Source organism: Cetorhinus maximus, chromosome 22, assembly GCF_964194155.1.
Source record: "Cetorhinus maximus chromosome 22, sCetMax3.hap1.1, whole genome shotgun sequence".
Taxonomy (NCBI): Eukaryota; Metazoa; Chordata; class Chondrichthyes; order Lamniformes; family Cetorhinidae; genus Cetorhinus; species Cetorhinus maximus.
In genome coordinates this window covers 33,369,434-33,394,393 of record NC_135900.1, presented here as the reverse complement: position 1 = coordinate 33,394,393, position 24,960 = coordinate 33,369,434, and the positions used below count along the sequence as shown (strand labels likewise).

Below are 24,960 nucleotides of genomic sequence, written 5' to 3'. Positions count from 1 at the left end.
TCACCTTTTTTTCTAAACTTCAAAAAGTTTATGCTCGTGCTAGTCAACATCTCCTCATTGGACAACCCTCTCATCCCAGGTGTCAATCTGTGAACCTTTGCATCCATCAAAGGCCTTCCTTAGGCCTGAAACTTCCTTGGGTACAGAGACCAAAACTGTACACAGTATTTCAGCTGGGAACTTGCCCAAACCCAAAACTGCAGCAAGATTTCCTTACCCTTGTTCTCCATCCCCTTGCAATAAAGCCTAATGTACCACTCCTATTTCTGATTGCTTGCTGTACCTAGATGCTAACTTTGTGATTCTTGTACAAAGAGCACCCAAACTCTCTGAACATCAACATTTAATAGTTTTGCACCATTTAAAAAAAATTCTCCCAAAATGAATAATCTCAGATTTTCCCACATTATACTCCATCTGCTATCTTCTTGCACACTTAATTAACCTGAGGCCCCAGCACTGATCCTTATGGCCTTCCATGAGCAACAGACTGCTAACCTGAAAATGACCCATTTATTCTTAATCTGTTTACTGCTATGATGTTGAAGACCATTAACTTTTTAAAAGAAATTTGACCTCGCAGTTATTAACTGAAAGAATGATGCCACAAGAGTTCACACTTCACACACAGTTTTATTGCACAAGAATTAAACAAAGCAAGTTGTTCCACTCAAGAGTTCCCTACACATTACAGGATCTTGAGTGTTCCTTCACTTTTTCTGAGTCCAAACCAAGGTGTGTGACAGGTCTTAGGAATTCCCTTTGACTCCTCAGTTTCCCAGTCTGGCACTTAGCCTTCCAGAACACGTGCTTACTCTTGAGGGTTCCACTGCCAAACTCTTCCAGTGGTTTTACCAGCAGATTTTGACAATTTTACTTCCTCATGCATTTGAACTTTTCATTCCAAGTGGGGGCCCCACTCGCAACTTCTGCTCAGTCACTCTAGATCAGGAATACCCCTGATTCGTAATGACCTCTATACTCCTTGTTCTGTCTGCTGGCAGATACACAGTTACCATCTTACAGACTTCCAAGCTGACTATCGGTTTCTGTGAGAAAACAAAGAGATAAACCTGAAACAAATGAGTATCCCCCGCATAGCTTATCTCCATGGCAATGTGGCATGCCTGGGATGTTCCAAGAGAAATGTAAATTAGGTATCTTTTACCTTCAAAACAACCCTTTGATTTTGGCACCCATGTGAACAGGAGATAATGGACCTTTAACTAGACTTACTGGTTCCATCAAGAAACCCAGTGTTTATAAGTTGCCTTTAGCTTCTTTGATCTGGGAAACTTACATGAATAGTGGAAACCTACTTTACACTCCAATTTCAAAGCATTTTCTGAGATCTCTTGGGACAAACTGACTCCTCCAGATAGATCCAAAATAACCATTATAATCCTAGGTGTGAATATTTTTTCCCACCATTCCAGCAACACAAAACTTCCTCCTAAACTGTAATTACCCTAGATCTGTTTTAATTGCACTTACTTTCAGATTCTTTACTAATTTCTCAATGTTTCCATTTATCTACATTTAGAATTCAATTCCTAAAACTAAAATCTATACCTCTTGAGCATGAATTATGAATTTAAATATCCCCAACACTGTCCTTTTAACCAGTCCTCAATTTGTTCTTGTGCCCTATAAACCATAATCTTTTGCAATCTTCTGTGGCACCATATCAAATGCCTTTGAAAATATAAATATGCTATATCTAGTGGTTCTGCTTTATCTACCTTGCTAGTTACATTCTCAAAAAAGTCTCCTCCATCAGAAATTTGTCAAACATTATTTTCCTTTCATTTAAACCATGTTGACTCTGCCTAATCATATTTTGATTTTTTAAGTGTACTGTTATTGCTTCCTTAATAATGGATTCCAGCATTTCTGACAATTGATGTCAGGCTAACTGGCCTGATGTCCTCTGTTTTCTCTCTCTCTTTCTCTCTCCTATCTTGAATAACCATATTACATTTGCTACCTTCCAATTCACTGAACAATTTCAGAATCTAGGGAATTTTGGAAGATCACTGCTATCTCTGCAACCACCTCTCTTTAGAATCCTAGGATGTAGGTGGTCAGGTTGCTGAATTATGTCAACCATCAGTGTTAATTTCTCCAATACTTTTTCTTTACTAATATTGCTTACTGATTTGACCCTTGGTTCACCACTATTTCTGGTACTTTTTTGTATCTTCAACTATGAAGATGGGCACAACATATTTGTTTAATACTCTGCCATTTCTTTATTTGCCATTTATATTTCTTCCTGCCTTAGCCTCCTGAGGGATTCAGGTTTACTTTTTTTAGAGAAAAGAGCTCCAGTCTGCTTGGTATTTGTTCAGCTACAAAATCCCTCTCTTGTGGTGATGCAAGAGCTGTAAGTTAAATGAGTTGAGTGATCTTGACCTGGCTTCACATCATAGCACAAAGCTGTTGGGCTTGGCACTAAAGTGGCAATCTCACTTTGAGAGATTGAGAGAGTTGGTTTGCATTGGAAATAGAAATGGTACACTGAAGCATTGCGGGGAGTGCTCCTAGATAATTCCAGTCTATCACTTCACGATGTCACCACGCTATTTATCTTATCCAGCAGCTGAAGAATTCTTTTCAGCATTCTCAGTCTTCTATAGAATCCTTCTTATGCAGTGATATGTGCTTGGCTATTAATGTGGAAGCAGTACTGCCTACACAACCATCTATGGCTGTAGAAAAAAACCATTGTTTGTATTATGGCCATATATCATAATGAAAATATCTGAATTAAGTTTGCCTGATACCCAGAAAGTGATATTAGTTTTCTGTTGTCACAAGTGATTAATGGTCACATAGCTGCTGGAGCATCATTATTTGGATTTGTCTGATTGCATGATGATTTGCCGGGTCTCTGGTCTTCTGCATGTTTCCATCCGAGTGCAAGTTTTTCTGCAACTCTCACTGTTACTTGGTCACAGAGGGGGAATTATATGAGGGAACAGTTCAGTTCATAGCTGGAAGTGAGATTTGTGAGAAAGTCCAGGGAGAGAAATTTAAAAGTTTTTTTTATTTAAGTGTTTTTCACTCTTCCCCAATCTTATTTTCATTTCCCCCTCTACTGTTCTCTTACTGTGAAAGTGTGGACAAGTACATTTTCTGAAATTACTGCCTGTATAGTTTTGAAGCAATTGCTGTGGATCAGTCAATCTCTTTCCCTTTATTTCTTCAGGAAAGCAGAATTGTTGGTCTTGCACATTAAAGGCATATCTATTAATTTAAAAATTAGAGATTTTTGTTACAGCATTAGTCAGGAACTCAAAACATTCTGCGCTGTTGCGTCCTTTTAGATACTGCATTCATTGTGCTCTATTTCCTTTCTGGCCAAGCTGCCCTTTGGCTCTCCCAGCTCCTCCAAGTTGTGAACACACACAATTCCACAAAGGTGCCATTAGAGTTCATATTATGAACTTAAAAATATCAAGTTGTGTTTTTGAAAATCAAGGGTTGGAAATTTTGGGGGTGGATGCCTGATGCAACAAATGACCATTCCATGGATGCATCACTGACTCTGTACCAAGTTCTCGGGTCAGCATAATGTGGGCTGATGTTTATTTACACTGTTTAGGTTGCCATAGAGCACTTGTTTTGGCTGAGGTGGGGGAATTTAGTTCCAAGTCCTATCTGCCTGTGAACATTAAATAAAATATTGCTCACTAACAGCAGTTTTCCAAAAGCAGTCAATTAACCTAGATTGCTTTCGGGAAACAGCCTTTTAAAATTGAAATTTCCTTCCGTTTTATCAGGTCCTTAGCAATTCTGGTGACAAGACACGGGGCTCATTCATGCATCCGTTATTGTATAGCTTTATAATACTCATACAGAAACAAAATGTTGACAATACTCAGGGCAGAGAAAATGCCATTGACCCCAAAGGTTAACTCTTGTTTCTCTCTCCACTGTTGGTGCCTAACTTGCTGAGTGGTTCCAGGATTTCCTTTCTGTTTTTATTTCATAATACACCAACCACTTTGCAAGCTGGCTTGTTGTAATGAAAGAGTATTTAAGCCACAATTTCTGACTGATGCACAAAAAGTCTGAATGCTGTAAATGTGTCCTGTCCCAAGGGATTATATAATTTCCTTTTTTTGCCTTTGTTTGTTTTAAAAGAAAAAATTGTTTAAGTAGCGTAAAGCGATAATACCAGTGGTACTGCTTGAACAAATTCAAACACATGAGAATGAATGATCTTGTAAAATTAGTTGCTGAAAAATCCTGAGAGTTTGAAGAGATCCTGTGGGGATTTTGTTTTCCGTTTTGCTACGCTGCAGGGTGTTTCACCAGCATGAGGAAAATTACCTTGAGAAAAAAATTGCCAATGGTAAACCACCTGAACTGCACCCTGTTACTATGAAAGCATTATAAGGTGACTGGTTGGTATGTTAGTATAAACTAAGGTTTAAGGTTTCTCAGTGTGTGTATGGCCTAGAAATTCACTAAGGCCTTGCCTGTTTCCCAGGCGCCTAACAGGCACCGAAGTCTTTAATATTGAGAGCAGAAATTGAACACTTATAGGCTGGAAGTGCACCGTCTAGCATATTGGTATAGGCAAAACGTGTCCAGAGCGCTCACCTGCACTGGACCCTTTTGTATATGCAAATAAGGGCATAACGCCTGCCTGAGCCCCAGTGCAAAACTGGGTTGCCCTGCTGCATTCAAGAAAAGCAAGACTATTAGGAACCCATCCAATGGGCCTTAAACTGTCACCGTCAAAAAGTACACTGCACTTCCCAATTGCTTTCCCTTCTCCTTCTAATCGCTTTATCTGAGGCCCCTGCCACTGACAGTGTGGTCCTAAATTGATATCTCTTCAGTGAGCTGCCTGGGGACGGCCAGCTGGTCAGTAGACTGTATGTGGCAGCAGCAAACTCTGCTTTCGGTCGCACGATGGCTTATAGCGGTAAATTAGTGAAGGCAGTAACACTTTGCCATCTGAGATTTTTAATCATTTTTTAAAATTAGCCCTGCCATCTCTTTAAAAAGTGTCATGAACAATCCACTGAACTGTGCATGTGCCACACTGTGCATTGGAAAATAATGAAATGTTAACTCATCCATTTAGATGAATAATGGACAGAAAGCAGTGTTCAAAATGGGCTTGACAAGCAAATACAATATCAGGATTTTTAATCTGAGACATAGTTCTACAGAATATGAATTAATGCTCAGTCCAAAGAAATCTACACAGAACATCAGCGGTGAATTTTCACACACGACTTGTCATGCCTGTGATATTCAGTGTCATTGTTTGAAACACTGCCCCTTTGTACAACTGTGTTTTACTATGGAATTAACCTTTTGGGGGGCATGCAGTAAGGTATGGAGATTCTGATTTTTTTTAAACGGAAATGCCAAGGTGAAGCACCATATTTCATAATAAAAACAAAATTGAAAATATACTACATGAGGAAGGATGCTGAGTTTGGGGTTTAAATGTTTTGAAGTTCCTAAGAAGAAGGTAAAATTGAGAGGGGGAAGAAGTTTCAGTTTTAAGGCCCATACCTAAATGTGTTCAAATAACTCAAGAGATAACAATGCCCACCATGCATTCAATGCTGTTTGTAAGGAGGAATAAGGGCATGTAGAATGCCATACGAGGATCTAAAATACGTTTTGGAGCAGCACTGAACTAATGGTGTTGATAAAATAGAGGAAATGTAGAATGGCTACAATGGATTTATAATTGGAGGGTCAAAAGTTTTACAGGAATTGTGTATCAGATCAACATTACTTGTTTCCTGTCAAGAATGCAGAACAGAATCCAGAAAAGTCTTCCCAAATACGGGGGACTATTCAAATCTTGACAGTCTTGAGTTTTATTGAAAATGTTCAAATATAATTACAGATGATCAGCCAGATAATCTATTTTAGCTTATCTATCCAGGAACACTCTGATGACCTCAAATGGCATCCAGCTGTTTGCAAATTGTTTCAAGAATTTTGCCTCCACTTCTCTACCCAAACACTCACTCCATGTGTTGATCATTTAGTGTGGAGAAAAACTTCCTGACATCACTCCTAAATTTGTATTTTACTACTTTGAGCCTATACCCCTTTTCTTACTTTCATGCAGTAGTTTGAAATGGTATTCTGAATTTACCTTTTTCTACATTGTATGGCTATGTAATATTTCTTGACCTTCCTTCAACAAGCCCAAGTTTATCTAATCTTATAACTCAGCTCTCTGATTCGCATCAGACTCTTGGCTATTCTCTGAACCAGTTCCAGGACTTGACTGTCTCTTTCCCCACCATATTGGTGAACAGGATACAGCATTCAAGGTAGGATCTGATCAGAGCACTTTACAGTCAGAGCAGGAATATCTTCTGTCCTGTTTGCTTATATAGTCCTGTGTTTAGTTTGTTTTGCTGATTGCTGCCCTGCAGTGATCAGGTTGGCTGAGTGTTGAGTTTGCCAAAACCCCTCAATTCTTTTCGATTTCATCTTTACCAATTTCAACACCATTCATGGTATTTTTATGTCGCTTTTATCTTTATTTGTATTACCTTTGTTAAATTTTATCTTCCATTGATATTCCCTTTATGCTTTCTAACTTATTTTATAGTTCTTGTTCTATCACCGTTACTTAATGGTAGCAAAGATGGGAAAAAGATGTATCATCTGCAAATTTGACCATGTTGAATTACGATTCTGAATTCAAGCTGTTAATGAACATTAAAACAGTCGGGTTTTCAATACCAGTCCCTAGGGCAGCCCCCTCAGTGCTTACCCTGTAGTGACATTCTCAGAAATGACTTATTACCTCCTACCCTTCAACTTTTATTGAATCCCAGGTTTCACTCCGAGTCCCAAATCCTCCTGTTCTTAAATAGTAAGCATTATAGAACTTCTATGGAACTGTCCACTTGGAATGTTATTCCTCAGAAAGAAATCAGTGGTTAATCAAAGAAGCTTTCTCTTCTGACTTGGTAGTAGCTGTTGTTTATGATGCTATCGTATTTGTAATCAATTCCATCATTGTGCATAGGATGGGTATAGAATCTGCACTGTAGTGACAACCTCTAAACCTTTTCTGTTTTCTAAGGTAAGATTTCTCAACTCTTATCATTGCTGATTATTTTTTCTCTAGGTGTACTCTGTTGTCATGCCATCTGATATGCAGTAAAATTGCTCTTCAAATTAGAACAAAATATATAATCACCTAAACGATGAGTGATGTGATTTTTGCTCATAAATATTTGAGAAATCCCTAGTATCAATTGATGACCAAAATAAGGAAAATAATTTGTTCACTTAAACCTTTTTACATGTTTTTAGTAATTGGTCAACTGGAGGAAACATTGAATAATTGCCTCTTTCAGATACCAATAAGCATGAGGAGGGGAGAGAAGTTGCACAGCAGGAGGCCTTACCTTCACCAGGTAACTGGGCCATACATCAAGATGCAGCGCACCCATCAACCATGGTGGATGACACTACTGGTGATCTCATCAGAAGTAAGTGCATGGAAGGTCTTTTGACTAATGTAGTACATTCTGGAACAAATTGCTGTCTGACAGTATTACAATAATACCACAATTACAGATAGTGGCAATATTGACATACAGTTAACTTGTGTCAAATGCGATAATGTCAGTAAAGTAACATGAGTCAACAGAATTGCTTTAACAGAATGATGGCTGTCTGAGTGTATTAACAGTTTGTGCAAGTGCCACAGGTATTGCTGGGCCAGGACTGCTTTTTCTCATTACCATGCATATTGTCAAACTTGTATGAGTTTGTGGTGATATTTGCATTACAGATTTGTTGCTTTTGATTTGAAGAACAAAAACCTCACTGTTGGTGGAATGGCTCTAGTACATATTCATTGGTGGCCCACTGTATGTACGCTTCTTGACGTGCTATGACTAGTTAAGTTTGGAACAATTCTGGTTTATAAATGTCATTTTCCAGTTTTTTGTCATAAATTGTAGAAAGAAAATCTGCACTGATGGTATCTTTCAAAATTGAAAACACTATTGTGAATCAAAATATGTAATACTTTTTTTTGTCTCTTTTTGCTCTTGAATCTGTCATCATTAAAATTACTTTTATAAGCAAAGTTCTAGAAAGTATTCTTTGAAAAACAGCTCCAGTGTTCATTTCATTTTTTTTAACCAACTGAGAACCAAAAATGTGAAAACAAAGTTCTGTGATCAGTAAGGCACTTCACCTCTACTATTCATTGAAAACTAATTTTGTAAAGGTTTTTGCAACAAGTGTTCACACATTCAATGAACATATTCAAGGAACCTAAGGCCTGTTTTAGGTGTCTGTCTGAAATGCCTATTTATAAAAAAAAACTGCAAGAATTTAGCAGTGCGACAAATGCCTGTACTGAAACGTGGGTGTGTTATGATCCTAGGCCAGGTTCTTGGGTAAGATCCAGTGAGGGACCAATGACATTTTGTTTAAAGTAGACAAAGTTTGAGGTTCAAGTTATTTGTTTAAGGTTCACGTTACATAAGATTCCAAGGGTTTTGAACAAACAAAAAATAAACTTTACTATTCAAGGTCAGAAAGATAAAACAATTTACAATAGCTATCTTATATTAATCCCGAATGTTAGAGTATGAGGTACTTGTGAATTAACAAGCAAACTGTGGTCGAACATGCCACACTACTCAACAAATGGCAGATGCAACCAAGACAGAGTCCATGGATTTCTCAACAACCCACCTGGACATCAGTAACACTGAGTCAACCAGTCTCACTGAAACTCTGACTCTCACGAGGGATTCCAGTCTTCATCTTCAAAGACCTAATCTTGGAATTCACTCCAAGTTGTTTCAACTCTGGCATCAACGATGGCCCATCTTGCAGGGTTTTCAATCTCGTTTCCTGAGATTCCGTTCCCCTGGATTCCAGAGTGTGCACTCAACTGGCAATTTGCAAGGACAACTTTGGTTCTTTGGCCACACCAAGCAGAACACTACTGCTCCAAAAGGGTACCTTTGCCTCAGTGACCTGCAGCACAGAGTCACCAACCTTTGGCTGCATTCTTCACTTAGCCTGCTACCCCCCCCCCCCCCCCCACCCCCCCAAAGCCTTTTTTCCTGTTTTGAGCCTGTTTCTCTGCTTCTCTCTTAAATGAACTGGAACCTTTTCCTGTTCTTGTCCACTCCCTGGGACTCTTTTTTGGGACTTCTCCCTGTCCGCTCCCTGGGACTCTAGTCTCCCATGGTGCTCTGCTCCTGGTCCCCTGACCTGTATTATCGCACTGTTTTGCTTCCTGCAGAGGCACGCTGGGCCCAAAAATAAGTCAAAAATTGCAGAACTGTGCATGTGCAACCCATTGCAGTCTGCACATGCACAAAAGCTCTGAGTCCATCAGGAGTTGAAGTTTCCAACTTCTGCTCCCCAACGAGTTAAGTATAATTTTCATAACCGATATAACACAACAGTTTCTATCCCTTTAAATTTCAAGTGCAGTCAGTTGCTAGCTTATACGAATTACATTTGAATGATATCTTTGCTTACTTAGCATTCAACAGATACGAAATGTCAGTTTTTTAGTACTCTAACTATACGAGTCCTGAGATGTTTGGTTTATTCTAATTAAGTTAATTTAAAGCATAGACAATTTAAGGTAAGGAGGGTTATACTAAGCTGTCAAAATCAATGCATCACAGAATGATTATAGCTCAGAAGAACACCATTCAGCCATTTTGTTCGTGCTGGCTCTCTACAAGAGCAGCTCTTGCTAGTACCACTTCCCTGCCCTTTTCCCCATAACCCAACAGCTTTTCCTTTCTCTTCAAGGGCTTATACAATTCCGTTTTCACAACCACATCATCGTTGCTTTTTTTGCAAATCACATTAAATTGCCGTCCTCTGGTTCGCAGCCCTCCCACCAATAGGAACAGTTTGTCTCTATCTACTCTGCCAAATTCCTCATGATTTTTGAACACCTTTGTTAAAACTCCTCTCAACCTTCTCTTCTCAAGGATCCCATCTCTCCAGCCTATCCACATAACTAAACCAGCTCATCCATGGAACCATTTTCGTGAACCTTTCTCCACTCTCTCTAATGCCTATACATCCTTCCTGAAGTGTGTTGCCCAGAATTGGACACAGTTCTCCAGTTGAAGTTGAACTAGTTTTATGCAGGTTTACCTTAACTTCCTTGCTTTTGTATTCTATGCCTTTACTTATAAAGCCCAGGATCTTGTGTGTCATTTTAACTGCTTTCTCAAGCTACCTTTATTGCATGATATTTTATCAAGTGGCTTTTGGAAGCCCATATATATCAACCACACTATCACCTTCAACCCTCTCTCTTACCTCATCAAAACATACTTAAACACTATTTGCCTTTAACAAATCCGTGCTCACTTCCCTTAATTAATCCACACTTGTCTAAGTGACTCTACACTCTGGCAGATGTTGAGTAGCAGTTAACCTTCTTCCTTCTCAATATTGGGTTCTGATGTACTACCTTTGTTGTCCAGGCTTAGAGCCAGTCGACATGTGCAAACAATCATTCTTCCCTGCTCTTGAAGGCTTGTGAGCACACTACATAGTGTATTTGTCCAATGGCCAAATCAACATTTTGATGAATTGTTAATTCAAGTCTGGAATAGGAATTCTTTAAAACTACAGATTGTATACCTCTTTCTTACCACCCCCCTCCCCCCAATAAGCCAGAAGCTAATTTATTTTTGTAGAAAGAATGACTCAAAATGTACAGTCATCTTTTTGTGTGCCTGCTCTCACTGAGCAACTTTGAATTCTAGGTGTGTTTACATTGAAAGTTTCTATACTATTTAGTTATTCTATACTATTTAGTTATTTTAATTTATTTTTGTCTACTTTTTTTTTCTTGTGTTGGGAAGTTTTCTGACTTTTCAAGTGCTATATGACACAAGTAGACACCTGTTTTATTGTATGAGTTTATGGTCTGTAGATTTTTGTACCAAGTATAATTTATTCAATTTTTTTTTTCTGGTTTTGTACAAGGTCAAATGTGAAGATTTTAAATATTAGTTTATAACCTACAGTTAAAGAAACTTTTATTGCATTCCAAAGTTTATAGACCATGAATTGTTGTTGAGGTAGAGTTGCTGTTATTTTGAAGGCAAATGCAGAAGCCAAGTTTTACATAGATGGACAACAAAGAGGTAAATACCAGTAATTTTGTTTTTGAAGGTGTTGATTGAGGGATGAACATTGGTCTGGACAGCAAGAGTAGCACCATAAAAACGGACAAACCTCAGTTTAACGTCACATCCAAATGACAATGCCTACAACTTTGCAGCACTCCCTCAGTGCCGCACAGAAGCATCAGCCTGGATTAGACCCTTTAAATGCCTCAAATCCATGACTTGTATCCACAACCTCTTGATTCAGAGGGAGGAATATCTCCATTCGGTCAGACATTGGTTTTATTTGCAAGAAAGTAATATTTGCAATCACAGCTGTCAGCATTATCAAAGCTTGGGATCAAAAGGTGGTGTATGCTGTTACAAAAGTCTGGATTTTCCACTAGGATGGAAATCCTGCCGGAAATGTGGCAGGATGAGAATGACTCACGCCAGATGTCACTGGTATGACACTACTCTGATTTCTGTGGGACTTTGAGGTTCAGTTTAATTTGAATAATTTATATCTCCTCCCCTGGTTTGGAGCTCACCTATTTCAAGACAGTAAATAACATGCTGCTGGTCAGTCAGTATCTGTAAATTGTGGTTTTAAGCCTTTGAAGAACACTTTAGCTGAAATGTTAACCTGTCTCGTCTCATTGGATCACCTGTGTATTTCTACTATTTTTTTTTCCTTTTTAATGGTGGTTGAGATAGCTGTATAGTTAGTCTTGATCTTTGAGAAAGTTCATAAACTCTTCACACTTGGTAATGGACATGAGTGGCGGGGTTGAAGATTGAAATAGGCGGTTGATTGTTGAGAGAAGGTTTGCAATTAGTCTTAACCTGAAGGAGATTGTAGGAGGATCTGGCTGCACTTATTCATATGCAGATTAAAGGAGGCAGTATGTAATAACCAAAAGAAAATGTAAGTCACGTATGCAATTGTCAGTATGTGGGAAGGCAGTGGAAAGAAAAATTGCAAAGCTGAGAGAAGGTTGTCCTTTTCAGATGATGTGGAATAGTAGGGGACCAGGAACAGATCCTTGAGGAACTCCCAGAGTTAAATGCGGGGGAACAGGTTGAAAAACCATTGCTTGAGATTATCTGGTTACGGATTGATAAGAATAGAACTAGGAAAAGGCAGCTCTACTGGACAATGGAGATGAGGTTTTGGAGGAGGCTGTTGTGGTCAAGGCTGTATGCAGGTTTGGAAGAATGAGGAAGGATTGTGCCATAGTGCACTATCATATAGGGTCCAATTTGTGATTTTGATATGGATCATTTCACTGTGGCAGGGTGAAAACAGTTGGAGAAGTTCAAACAAGGAGTTAAGGGAGAGATGGGTATGCATTTGCGAGCAGCAACATGTTGAAGGACACTGGAGCAGAAAGAGAAGTTGGAGATGGGGCGATTGTTTATAAGGACAGAGAGGTCAAGGGTGCATATTTTTTTTAAAGGTGGGAGGTAATGACAGCAGATTTGATAGTAAGCCATTCAATTGTAGTACAGTAGAACTAGGATTTATTCAATACTATAGCGAGGCATACCAGTTGTTTCACTGCCATTGATCTTTCATACAGATGTCAGGCACTAATACTCGAACATGTATCAAGTTAACTATAAAAAGATTGCATACTGGTTTTGATACAGTTAGTTGGACATTTTTTCCATGACAAATGCAGGCCTTTAGGGCTAGTAACTTGTAAAGAAAAAATTAAAGGGCGTGTAACATATATTTAGATGTTTGGACATGTTTGAATAGTATAGAGTGATTAATTACACACAGAATTAGTTAAGTGTTTCAAATTTGTTTTTTAGAAGTGTATCTTTTATTGAAAAATAATTACAATTGTCTGTGGGGGAAGGAGAGAGTTGGTCTTGAATAATCAGTATTACCAAATTTAAGGTTGTAAGCACAATGTGGAAATTAAAGGAGCAAAAGTAGATAATTGGAGACTAAATAGAACTTCTTTTATTGAAAGTATATCCGCCTTTGTCCTTTTGCTTGATAAATATAGGAACATTAGTATAATTTCAAGTGGTAAGTATTCTGGCAGGCCCTAATCAGCTTCATATTCCTCCAGAGTGAGGTGTAGGAACAGGAGTTAAGACCTTAACAGCTTTAATAAGATATAGCATCCCAGTATATCACTAAATCCAAAATGGGTTTGACTCTCATCAGCTTCTCAATATTGACCTTGGGTGATGGATGGCCTGATGAAGTATCTTTATTGTGTTTGCTGTGTAACATGAGGGAAAAGTACAACACCCCATAATCTAATACACATGCCATGCAAATCCAAATCGCATTAGTAAACGATTTTGCAGCAAAAGTGTCGATTGCACAATGGGTAATCTGCCATCTTCAAAAATTGATGTATCATTGCCTGCAGGGACTCGGGCAATATAGCAGAGATAAAGACCTCTAGCATTTTGATGGTTTTTCTGAGTATTTCAGAAAAAAATCCAGCTGTCTGAGGTTTATCACAGCCCCTTTCTTTTTTTAGAAACTCTTGAGTAACTCGGATAAAATTAAGTTAATCGACAAGTAAATTGAAAAAATGTTTAAGTCAAGTGAATCAATTTATTTTTCTATTTCACTTTTTAATATGTTTTAATCTTCTTAAACTTTAAATAAAATGGAAAATTACTAGATGGATATAGAGGTGGTTCTCTTTCTGATGTTCCAGATTATTTTTTAACTCTTTCCCTCCAAGTTTTTGCATGAGTATTTCTCCAACATGTGAGTTTCAGTATCTATACCACTCTGCTCAATTTCCACACACTGTAATATATCCCAAGTCATGAATCCAGAACTCCATTATATTCTAACAGAACTTCCAACAGAAATAAAATTTCTGCTAGCCTGCATCAAAAAATCTCCTCTCTTCCACTACCACTCCTCAATTACAGCATTTGCATACTGAGAAATAAGATTTTGACCCTCCTTTCATTTTTCCTTCTGACACTGCAGTACACATTACTTGAGCTCATTAAATTGAACATGTAAAATAATGAATAGGATTTGACTTAATATGATTTATTTCAAAATGTTGGGAGTCTATCTATACCCTTCTAAATTCTCAAGCAGCTAAGATGCCCAAAAATTCTGAGACTTCGGGAAACATGGCTGCCTTGTCGTTTTCTTTTAAAACTTTGACTCGGCCTGAATTAATTGTAAATAGCCAGTGAATGTTGTCGTTGTGAATTGGCCTTGCCCTTGCCTGTTTAATCTTTGCGGTATTTTGTGCTGCAATTTGCTGGAAGTGTGAGATGGAACTGGTGCTGTGCTCCCCTACAGGGTGCCTGGGATCAGAGGGAACAAGGCAGGGTATCCCTTTAACTAATCAGAATGAAGGATTGTGAAATGAGCAGCATAAGGTTTGAAAAAGGAACTATTAGTTAGAATGATGATCAAATCAGGTGCAGAAAAAGAAATAGAGAGGAAAAAAAAGACTAGAATAAGAAATTTTTAAAAAGATGATATCAAGTTCCTTTTTACATTTAAAAAAAACTCACCTGATAATGGGATGCCATGCTTCTAATAATTTTTAGTGCCAGAGAGATCGACTGGCAGTCATTAACACATCATGTTGTTGAAAAAGTACTTAGACTTAACTTTGCTTGGTAGGTTTTCTGCTTGTCTACCATGGAAGTACAGGAACTTAACGTGGCTCAATGCATTTGGATGGGAAGCCATTTTATGAAGGTTACACTGCCATGCAGCATCTCTGACAGCAGTTTTTGATTTCTGTATTTAATCACACTTCTGTCCTCACCTGGAGTTGCTGTGGTATTTGCACAAATAAATGTCCTATTGGCCTGACTGTCATTTTGACATCCCATTTTGGGTCAAAAAGCTCCTCTGAGATTTAAGAATAAGGCCCATTCTTAAACAATTCAACAAGCCTCTATCGACAGCACCTTTGAAACCCACAGCTTCTACCACCTCGAAGGACAAGGACAGCAGATGTATGGGAACACCACCACCTGCAAATAGTCCTCTAAGCTGCATGTCTTGACTTGAAATTATATCACCATTCCTTCACTGTCACTGGATCAGAAGTCTGGCACTCGCTCCATAACAGCACTGTCCAGAAGGCAGCTTGCCACCACCACCTCAAGGCAATTAGGGTTGGACAACAAATGCTGGCTTCGCCAGTGAGGCTCACATCCCATGACTGAATTTTTAAAAAAAAATTAGAGCATGCTTAATTCTTGTCCATCCGACCTGGAAATATTGACGTTTTTATTTAAATATTGTATTCCGTAGCAGTAAGAAATCTTGCCTTAAAGAAACTTGTGGCTTATGTAATTCTGGCCTTGTTTAAATGCTTTTCAGATTTTATTTGAAGGTGCATTGACTGTTCTGGATAAAATTATAATAAATTGTGTTTATCATAGGATAGAGTACTGTTGACTCCAGTAGTTAATATTTAGAAATGCAAATGGAAAATAACAGTTTAAAAGTCCTCAGTACAGCTTTTTTCATAGTTCAGGCATTGGGGTAGTTCTTGGCTATGCGTGATGGTATGAAATGGGTGACAGTGAATCAGCAATCCAATTTACATCTCTCCTAGTGGAGACCAAAAATCAGCAAAAATATAAAATGGCCTTCTGACTCCGGCATCTGTTTTACACTATTGCACAGAGTCACGATCTACCTCAGCAGTTTTGAGTTGGTGTCCAGGACTGTTATAAGTTTGATTATGGAGCTGTTTACTGCTATATGCACCAAAGGGATATATTAACGTGAGGGAAAATTTTAATGATGGTTTAATGAAACTATTCTGAAGCATTAGAATATCTTATAAGATGGAATACTGCCTCAATTTTTTTTTCAGTTTACTGATGGGCATGATTATATAGATATCCTTTCCTCCCCATCCCTCTTCATGCAGCTTTTTAAATTAAATTATTTTGAAGCAATTCCAAAAGAATTACATGAATTGTAGTTGCCCAGGTGTTTTTTTTGTTAATTGGGGATCAGCAGATACTTCAATACTGTTAAGGTTTGTTGGGTAACACTACTCAAAAGTGTTTAAGACTCACAAGTGCTATTGTTTAAAGGGGTTTATTGAGTGTGATTGTGTGTTATATTGGAACTATCAGAATAGACAGGGTAGACATATGACCCTTGACAGGTGAGAAGGTTTACCAGTCCCAGAACAGACGAACGAAATGACCTGTTCTCTGTTGCCTGCCATAATGATCTCTTCAAAGCCTTTGAGCTGATCAGGATGTTAAGACAAAACAACAAACCTCAAGAGTTTCTCCACTATCCCTCCCCCATGTTCTTTTTCTGCTTGACTGCTCATTTATATGCTTTATTTTTAGGGGTTGGTGAGTATCCCCTACCAACCACTTGTTCAGTTGCAGCTTCCCACCCAATTGTCCAATTATCAAATGACAAGTAGCCAAGGTAGCCCCTTCCTTTCCTGCCTCATCTTGCCCTGAGGAATGTTGACTTAAGGCCTGTGCCTGAAGGAACTATGTGATATAGATAATGACTTTCTGGCGAACAATGGATAATTGACTGCTGTGTTTGTTATCTCTAGGAGGGGCTGGGCAGTTCTTTGAACTTAAGAGAGAAAAACTTATTGCTAAGAAACCACAGCTTTGGCATTTCTTCTACAAATATTATTTCTAGCAATTCTATAATATTTTCAGAACTATTCTATTTTATAGTTAGATTCTTAGGATTACCGTTTTCTTATTGTCACAGAATTTATACAATTAGCAGCCGTGGTTATGTCTGCTTAAAAAAATCTTTGTGCAATGAATTTTGGTGGGCCTGCTTTATAAACAGATATATTTGTGAAATTATTTTCAAAGCTTATCTGTGGTGCAAAAAAGTGAATGTGACACAAGTAGTTATTTTCAAATTGACTGGGACTTAATAATTTATTAAAATGTCAAACTGATGTATATAAGTGCAGGAGATTACTTATTGCATTTTCAAAATGAAAATCTCCTTTGTTCCTATTCTATATAAGTGCAGCTGAATTTGTCCAGCTGGATTGATGTATGAGGCTAGCTACAACTACAACAGCAAAGGGCAGCAAAATATAATATAGATCAATGTGATACTATCCTTGACATTTGCAGCTGCTCGGTGCAGTGCTTCACTGTGTGTGCTTCAGCAAGGGATTATTTTAGAGGGTGAATTTTCTGCTTGTGTGTACCTAGAGTTAAAGTTTGGAATTCTCTTCAGCAAACAACAATTGATACTAGATTAATTGTAAACTTTAAATCTGAGATTGGTAGATTTTTTTTTTCTTGAAATATCAAGGGATAAGAGGCAAAGATGGGCATATGAAGATAGGTCACAGAGCAGCCATGATCACATTGAAATACAGAACAGGGTCAAGGAGCTAAAGGGCTTACTCCATCCTATGTTCTCTGTTCTTGAACCTCACCCACTGATGGTGGATTTTAGGAAATTATTGGCAAGTGTGTGTCCCACGCTATTCCATCCATTGATTGGAAATTGTGGGCTTTGCACCAATGAGTTACTGATATGTGCTCCCAAGAGGTGCAAGAAGGAAACTTAATTTCATCTTGTTACAATGCAATTTTCACAATTGTGGCACCAAGTCTAATCAAATTTCATATGTTTTGATGATTGCAGACCATTGTTTAACTTTCCTGTAGATGACAATATGTTTGGGTTGTCAGCAGTAAAAGTAGCCACATTGGTTTAAATTTCAATGTGGCAGGCAAGTAGAGAAGTGTAAAATTCCCAAAATATTCAAGTATGATGTAACACGTAAAGATGCGGGAAGTATTCAAATACACACTTTTTTAACTTTACAAAATCCTAGCTTTGCTTTTCCCCATTGATTACCTCTTTCATAATTCACTTCAGTATTTTTAGAAAAAAAAATTGCTGAAATTTCCTATTTTTATTTCAACACCTTTAACAATATCCCTCAGTCTTCAAAACCTGATGGAAGAACTTCCCTGGATCCAAATTTTCATATCTTAAAAGGCTACTAATAAGTCTTCTCTTTTACACCTTTTCATAAAGTCCCAAGATGGATTATTATTCTTAACTGTGATCTAATGTGACAATTAGCCTTATAACTCACTTCTTGACTCCCTTCATGTTCTACATGTTTTTGATAATTTGGACACAAAAACTAAATGTATTGTTGCTAATGCAATCTCACCAAGGCCAGATACACCTTTAACGTCACCTTTGCTGACTTATCCCCACATTTAATTTTGAGTTTCTTCACAGTCTTTGAGTACTGAGCCAATGATTTTAAAGCTGTATCAGCGAAAATTGTAATATCTCTATCCCATTGTCTTCAAGCATGCTCTGTTTAATTTGTGATCCGCATTCTCATTTCTTTTTCCTAATCCATGTTGAATTGAATTGTATGTGTTACCTCTCTGGTTCGTGACCTAGCTTGTGTTGATCTCTTTGGACTATCATACATTGGTTTAACATTATTGATTGCACACAGTTTACCTGTATATGCAAATTTGGACACCCTGGTCAGTAATTTTACCCCAGGTGTTTGCATATAACTATCAAGTTTGTACATAACTAGCAGTAGCCTCAACATGAATCCTTTTGAGACTCCATTGTCAATAGTGTTTCTCTCTGACATGTACCAAACATTCTTCACTTATCCCACTGGCACCAATTTGTTCATGGGCCAGGTATCATGAAACAAAATTGGGTTTCAAAGAAAGAAATGAATTAAAATGTTGTACTCAAAAGAAAATCCAAACCCCACCCGCTTCACAAACTTTGCAGTTTACCTCAAGACAGTGCAGTGATTTTTAAAGGCATTTAAACACATGACTAGAGGATATGTAGGAATATTATTTTTGTGATTGTTTTTAACCAGGGTGGGAAAGGTGTAGAGTGATGTTGCTTGATATTTTGAGAGAAGTCTCAGGCAAGGAGAAGGGTAATGCAGAGTGTAGTCATTTTCATATTTGTTCTTGATAAGTGGATAAGGTGACAATGCCACATATTCGGCCTATTCTGGACAAAGATTGCTTGCGAGGTCAGTTTACCTGCCACATGCGGGCCAGACTGAATATGGGTGACAGCCTGTCTTCCCTTAAGGGCATTAGTAAACTAGTTGAGATTTTATGGAAGTATTCAACTTTTTTTGGTGCCAGTCAAAAAATGCAATGTTTATTGAATTCAGAATTGAGCAGTCTAGTCTTGATGTAAACTGTTTGATTATTGATTGGATCAAATGACTTTTTTCATTGTTCCAATAAGACTAAGTTTTCAAATTACTGTTGTGTGGCTTTTTGAATTTAAAGTTCATAAGACCTATGGAAGTGTCCTAAAGCTTCCTAATGTTGGTCTGATGCAGTTGGCTTTCCAGTGACCTGTGGCACAACTTTATATAGTGCTTGAAAGTAACCAGACTGTTTGTCGAATGAACAGGAGAAAAAAGTCCTTGAAAGCAGCACCATACTACCACCACTGCTGAAGGTGTTGTTAAGGAAGGTGTAATTTTATGTGCAAAGCTTTATCGGTTAGTGTATATCATTAAGCCCTTATTAAATCAACAGTAGGGAGCAATTGCATTCAGCCTGTTATGATCCTCAGGCCCTTGCCTTGACTCATCTATGTCTTTTGACTATTCCAGTGCTCCCCTGGCCATCTTCCACTCTCCAGAAACAGTAGCTCATCTGAAGCTCTGTTGTCTGTTTCCTATCCCACATCAATTCCTATTTACCCATAACCCCTTTGCTACATTGGCTCCACAGTGCTCCAGAGTGTTATAGATTGCTGTCCATTCTTGAATTGATCGGAAAACAGAGGATTTGAGTTCCCAGCACTAAACGTGAGTAAGTGCAATAGCCTCACTCCGCCCCATTCCTCTATGCTTTCATTGTTGAGCATGGCCTGTTAGATGGAAATGAGGCATTAAAGTTTCAAGGCCCTGTTTCCCATGCAAATGCAAGTCAGAGGACTAGCAAAAGCTGATTAATGACCTCAAAGAAACCCTGGCATTTCAAAAGTATCTCTGAATATTGGTTTATGATAAATAGAGTATGAAATGTCATGAGTTGCAATCCCAGCAGTTATACTGTGATCAAGCTTTTGGGTGGCCACTGGTATTGGCTGCGCAGGAGATTGCAGTGTCAGTGGGAGGGCACTTAATCAGTATAATATAGACATCATTTCAGTCACATCTCTGGAGCCTGTCTTCCCCATGTGCCTGGAGACCTCAGCCTGGGGCTGAAGAGGGAGTTGCCTAAACTCTGTACTGAACATGCACATATTTCTGTCACCCTTTCAAAATAAACAACTGGGAATTCTTTCAGAATTCAAATGACCACAGAAGATATGGGCTGAACCTAAGGATCATTGAAGTAATGAAGAGAATCAGATAGCCTCAGGAAGGACATAATATAGGAGCAAAAGTAGACCATGCCGCTCATTGAGCCTGCTCTGCCATTCAGTATGATCGTGGCTGATCTTGGACTTAACTCCACTTTCTTGCCTGCCCTTGATTCCCTGAGAATCTGTCTATCTCAGCCTTAAGTATGTATTTTTTTTAGTCTTTCATGGGACATGGGCATTGCTGGTAAGGCCAACATTTATTGCCCATCCGTAATTGCCCTTGAGAAGGTGGTGAGTTGCAGCCTTGAACTGCTGCAGTCCATGTGGTGTAGCTACACCCAGAGTGCTGCTGGGAAGGGAGTTGCAGAATTTTGAAGGAATAGTTATATAGTTCAAAGTCAGGATGATGCGTGGCTTGGAGGGGAAACTTGCAGATAGTGGTGTCCTCGTGCATCTTGTTCTTATAGCTGGTAGAGGTCATGGGTTTGGACGGTGTTGTTGAAGGAGCCTTGAGTTGCTGCAGTGCATCTTGTCTATAGCACACATTGCCACTGTGCATAAGTGGTGGAGGGAGTGAATGTTTCAGTTGGTGATTGGGACACTAAAATGGTAAGCAACATTTGTGCCACATGTCAGCCAAGCCTGAATGTTGTTCAGGTCTTGCTGCATATGGACATGGACTGCTTCAGTATCTGCGGAGTCATGAATGGTGTTGAACATTGTGCAACCATTGTGAACATCCCCATTTCTGACTTATGATGGAGGGAAGGCCATTGATGAAACAGCAGAAGATGGTTGGGTCTAGGACACACCCCCGGAGGAACTCTCGCAGCAATGTCCTGGGACTGAGGTGATTGACCTCCAACAACCACACCATTTTCCTTTGTGCCAAGTATGACTCCAACCAATGAAGGGCTTTCCCCCTATTCGCATTGACTTTGATTTTGCCAGAGCCCCTTGATGCCACAACATCAACAATTGAGTATCCACAACCCTTTGGGGATAAAGAATTCCAAAGATTCACAACTCCTTGAGTGAAGAAGCATCTCCTCATCAGTCCTAAATGATTGTTCTCTTATCCTGAGACTCCGCTACCCCCCTCCCCCCGACCTCTCCATTTTAGATTCTCCAACCAGTGGAAACAACCTCTGTGTCAAGCCCCCTCAGAATCTTCTCTGTTTAAATGAGATTATATCTCATTCTTCTAAACTCCAGAGAATATAGACCCAATTTACTCAGCTTCTTATCGTAGAACAACCCATTCATTCCAGTGAACCTTCGCTATATTGCCTCCAGTGGAGGTATATCCTTCCTTAAACATAGAGACCAAAATTGCATACGGTATTCAAGGTGTGGTCTTACCAAATCCCTTTACAATGGTAGCAAGACTTTCATATTGCTGTGCTCCAATCCCCTTGCAATAAAGGTCAACATGCCATTTGCCTTCATAATCACTGCATGCTAACGTAGGTGTGCTTGTACAGGGAGCGCACAGTCTCTCTGAACATCAACATATACCAGATTCACACCTTTTAAAAAAGGTCCTGCTTTCCTATCCTTATGACAAAAATGAATGACCTCACACTTCCCCATGTTATACTCCACCTGTCATCTTGTAAAACTCATTTAACATCTCAAATGAAACACAAAAATGTACATAAGAAGGAAGAGATTTGCAAAAGTAATCGTAGACACCTCAGAAGAAGAGTTGGGAGAAATGGAGAATAAGGAAATAGAGATATTAAACAAAAACACTTTTTAATCATTGGTTATGGTAGAAGACATAAAAATTTCAGAAATGATGGGGAATCGAGAGTTCATTGAAAGTAAGCCACTTAAAAGAGATTAGTGTTATTAAAAAAAAAACTGGAGGAATTAATGGGATTAAAAGCCAATAAATCCCCTAGTCCTGATGGTTGCAGGTTAGGGTTTAAAATAGCTAGCCACAGAGATAGGGAATGCATTAGCTTTGATCTTTCAGAATTTCCTAGATTCAGGAACCTCCCCTTGGATTGGAAGGTTGCAAACATAACCCCGCTATTCAAGAAAGGAGGGAGAAAACTAGGAACTATGGGCCAGTTAGCCTGACATCTAGTAAACCAAAAGAACTTAATTTACAGAGTGACTCCAATGAAAAAATCAATGGACAAGATTTCACTTTTTATAACTTTAACAATTAACCAAAACATGAATTCACAGCAAATCACAATTAATATGTATTACAAATTGCACATTAAATAGCAGATGCAACAAAGAAAGATCTCGTGGCTTTACTGGGGGTGGGGGGGGCAGTCCACTCAGCATATATGTCACCAATTTCAGCCACAAAACCCTTCAAACTTTGAATGTCAAGTAGAATTCTAGCTCCTTTGAGGATCTGGCCACCAATTCTCATTCAGCTGCAGCTCCTGACCAATCTCAGTTCTATGGGCACTCTCTTCATCAAAATGGTGCGCTTCTCCAGAATCTGTTTAGCTCTGCTTACGGCAGTCTTGATGGCGTGGATCCACCAACACTGTCTCTTTGTTTGAACAATCAGTGACAACCCTGTGCACTGTATGACCAAGTCTGCGCAGTCAATTACTTAAGTAACAGAGACAGCTGCAGCAACCTTGTATTTGCCTATTGCCAGCTCCTGGATCCATTCTTCATTTCCTTCAGCCTGCCTGCACTGCACCATTGGGTGATCTGAGCTCAAATGTTTTCGACCAGTTTCAATCTCCATTTTAGTTTATTTCCCTAGAAAGTTGAAGGTTCGGTTCCCCTTTCATTTGGGGTCTGACTCAAAAAAAAAAGGCAAGTTTTGAAACCAGGGATTCCATTGCAAGTCCTTATTGAAAGCTCACATTTTTCACTGCAGCACTCAGAATTTCTGAAAAGGCACAGCTTGAACATATTTATAAGCATGATTTTCATTTCTTTATATTTACGATATGGCACCGGTGATAGCAACTCCACAAGCCTGTTTTCGATGGTCGTTAGCTGTCCCTCAATTTGAACATGATGCCCACTCTGGGTTGTGAGTTTCTGCTAAGGGTCTTCATGTGACTGAACAGAGCAATTCTCGACCTGCAGATCTCTGGGCACGTAGGGCAGGAGTTGCTTCCATTTCTTTCCTCCCCTGCTGCTGCTTTGCGTCATCATTAAAGCAATTGGAATCAAAGCATGATGGAGCTTGGTAGACAAGATGTTGCGAATTTGAATGATTGGTAGCAAACTTCTCCCAGTCATTAATGCCAGTGGTTCTCTAAGGCTGGGATTTTTCCGCCCCATTGTGGCGGGACCTGCTGCGGGAGTTCGGTGGCCTAGCCAAAAGTCCATTGACTTTCAGTGGGACTGGGTGATCCTGGTGGCGGGTGTGGCTGGAAAATCCCACCCAAAGTGTTAGTTAGCCATAGTTATTGACGTTTAAATTTACCTCAGGTTTACGGCTATATTTGCAATATTCTTTTGAAGGATGTGGGGGAAAAAGGTGCTGTCACTTAATCGGTTTGGTTTTGGGATATTGAAAGCTCGTAAAGTTCATGTTTGTATACTGTTGAAAACTGAAATACAGGAGCATTTTGAAGGTTAACTATAAAATATGTCACATTTCCAGAAATATTTTTTTTTTAAGTTTGTATTCTGATGAATTACGAACAGTTGATTTTTCCACATCTGTTTGTGATTTAAGATATACAGCATCTAACTTTTCTGAAGACAATGTCTCACTGTTCTGCCTGAGCTATGTCATTTAGCTTGGAGATGTTTAAATGGGAGCGTTTCAAAATGCCCAGCAAAGGGTGGTGCAGTAACTGGAAAACATTTGAAAGCCATTAATTCTGTGACTCTTCAACATCATAAAAACAAACATATGTTAGTAATATGAGAGCCAGAACTTTATTTTTAATGTGAATTGTAAAATTGTTCTGTACCTGAAATATCAATGCCAACATTTTTCATCCAAGAATGAAAGGAATGGGTAGAAGAAATGTTCCAGTGTAAGGCTCTGGTTTTACATGGCAAAATGCTTTTAAATAAGGAGGTTTTGGAAGGTTCATCTTTGGCAAGACGTGTTGTATGGTGGCCATGTATGCTTCTAATTACAAGTGTAACGGCAGAAACTTTAGCTTTGTTAATTGCTGGCCACTTATATTCTAAGATCAGCCAGCTGTCTTGGACTTGAGCACTCAAACTTCCAGTTGTGTACTTGCGGATGACTTTAAAGTCGCCTCAACGCTTATATGCCTGTATACGTTTCCTTGAAGGGTGCACAAAATAAAAGTGCTGTGTAATCTATTTCCTATTTTTGGGATAGTGAAAAGCTGGCAAAGTTCACAGATATTTATGTACAGTTCAAACTGAAATACAGGACCATTTTGAAGCTTAACTATAAAATAAGTTACATTTCGAACAATATTTTCTTTGAGTTTGTACTTTGATAAAGTGTGGACAATTGATTTTCCACATCTATCTTTGATTTATGATATACCTCTTTCCAAAGAACTTCTGCATACAAATACCTGCAACAGC

The 24,960-nt window shown here is 38.7% G+C and overlaps 1 protein-coding gene across 2 annotated transcripts in view; it reads left to right on the top strand.

Annotated features, from left to right (window-relative positions):
- Window positions 1-24,960, top strand: part of mdfic (MyoD family inhibitor domain containing) — a 64,610-nt gene that overhangs the window by 8,175 nt on the left and 31,475 nt on the right. For both annotated transcript variants that reach the window (XM_078568058.1, XM_078568059.1), the window contains exon 3: window positions 7,362-7,496. In XM_078568058.1, coding sequence (XP_078424184.1) covers window positions 7,362-7,496 — 135 coding nt within the window. The remainder of the gene's footprint in view (window positions 1-7,361; window positions 7,497-24,960) is intronic.